Here is a 1,296-nt window from a genome sequence, read left to right on the forward strand (position 1 = left end):
AACACCTCTAGGGGACTGAAGAATACTGGTGAACTCAACACCTCTAGGGGACTGAAGAATACTGGTGAACTCAACACCTCTAGGGGACTGAAGAAAACGGCCCTATAATTTACAGCATACTATTCCCTCTTGTTGGCCTGTTATTACCTATGGAGGATATGTACGACTTCTTTCAAATAATTAGTCCCAAAGAAACATAGAAGTGACCCATGGGTTATTACGGTGTAATCAGTATGTTATGGTATTACGTGACGTTTATACTGTACCGGGTCAAATTTGTACAACCAAAAAGAAACACGTTAGTCTTCCCCACCTTCTCTAGCTTCCACTCGTAGACCTCAGCAGCCTTGTTCCCGCGGATCCAGTTCCTGTCCCTGAGGTCCTGCTTCCTCAACACCTGTTTGTCAAAGTGTCTCATCATCCTCATCTGGTCCTTCTTGGTCAGGCCCCCCAGGTGAGACTGAGTGAACCAGTACCTGTGGATGAACCAGGTGAGACTGAGTGAACCAGTACCTGTAGATGGACCAGGTGCAATTTATAAGAAAACATGTAATTGCAATCGATTGTTCCTGAGCAGGTGCCGGTCTGACCTGATGAAGAGAATAGGATGCAGTGTGTAGTCTCTTTTTCACCTTTTATTTAATGTCCAATGAATGTGACCGGTAGGCCTATGTCACACTAAAACATGAGGACTCCTCAACGGTGCTTTGGGAAGGGTTCTATGTGGAACCACACTGACCCAAAGAACCCTTTCAGCCCTTCAATTGTTATTTGCAGTAAAAAAAAAAAWATATATATATATATTAGTGATCATTTTAGTGATGGGTCCTATGTGGCTCAGTTGGTAGAGCATAGTGCTTGCAATGCCAGGGTTGGGGGACCAGGGGGAACAGTACCAAGATGTATGAACTCACTACTGTTAGTCACTTTGGATAAGAGCATCTGCTAAATTACTAAAATGTTACTAGAATAGAATATTGTAGAATATTTAGGGCCGTGGCTCACTCACAGCTCTTTTTGTGCAACTGTGAGTGAGAGTGTCATTCAACCGTGAGTGAGAGTGTCATTGAACCGCGAGTGAGAGTGTCATTCAACTGTGTGAGAGTGTCATTCAACTGTGAGAGAGTGTCATTCAACCGTGAGTGAGAGTGTCATTGAACCGTGAGTGAGAGTGTCATTGAACCGTGAGTGAGAGTGTCATTCAACTGTGAGTGAAAGTGTCATTGAACCGCGAGTGAGAGTGTCATTCAACTGTGTGAGAGTGTCATTCAACCGTGAGTGAGAGTGTCATTCAAC

General features: G+C 44.1%; 1 protein-coding gene across 1 annotated transcript in view; it reads right to left on the reverse strand.

Annotated features, from left to right (window-relative positions):
- The window catches only part of LOC112074113 (uncharacterized protein C6orf118-like), a 20,462-nt gene that overhangs the window by 14,359 nt on the left and 4,807 nt on the right, over positions 1-1,296 (reverse strand). Inside the window, exon 4 of the mRNA XM_024141333.2 lies at positions 299-476. Within this exon, the coding sequence (XP_023997101.2) occupies positions 299-476 (178 nt within the window). The remainder of the gene's footprint in view (positions 1-298; positions 477-1,296) is intronic.

This window comes from Salvelinus sp. IW2-2015, unplaced genomic scaffold (genome assembly GCF_002910315.2).
Source record: "Salvelinus sp. IW2-2015 unplaced genomic scaffold, ASM291031v2 Un_scaffold2502, whole genome shotgun sequence".
In the NCBI taxonomy this organism is placed as follows: Eukaryota; Metazoa; Chordata; class Actinopteri; order Salmoniformes; family Salmonidae; genus Salvelinus; species Salvelinus sp. IW2-2015.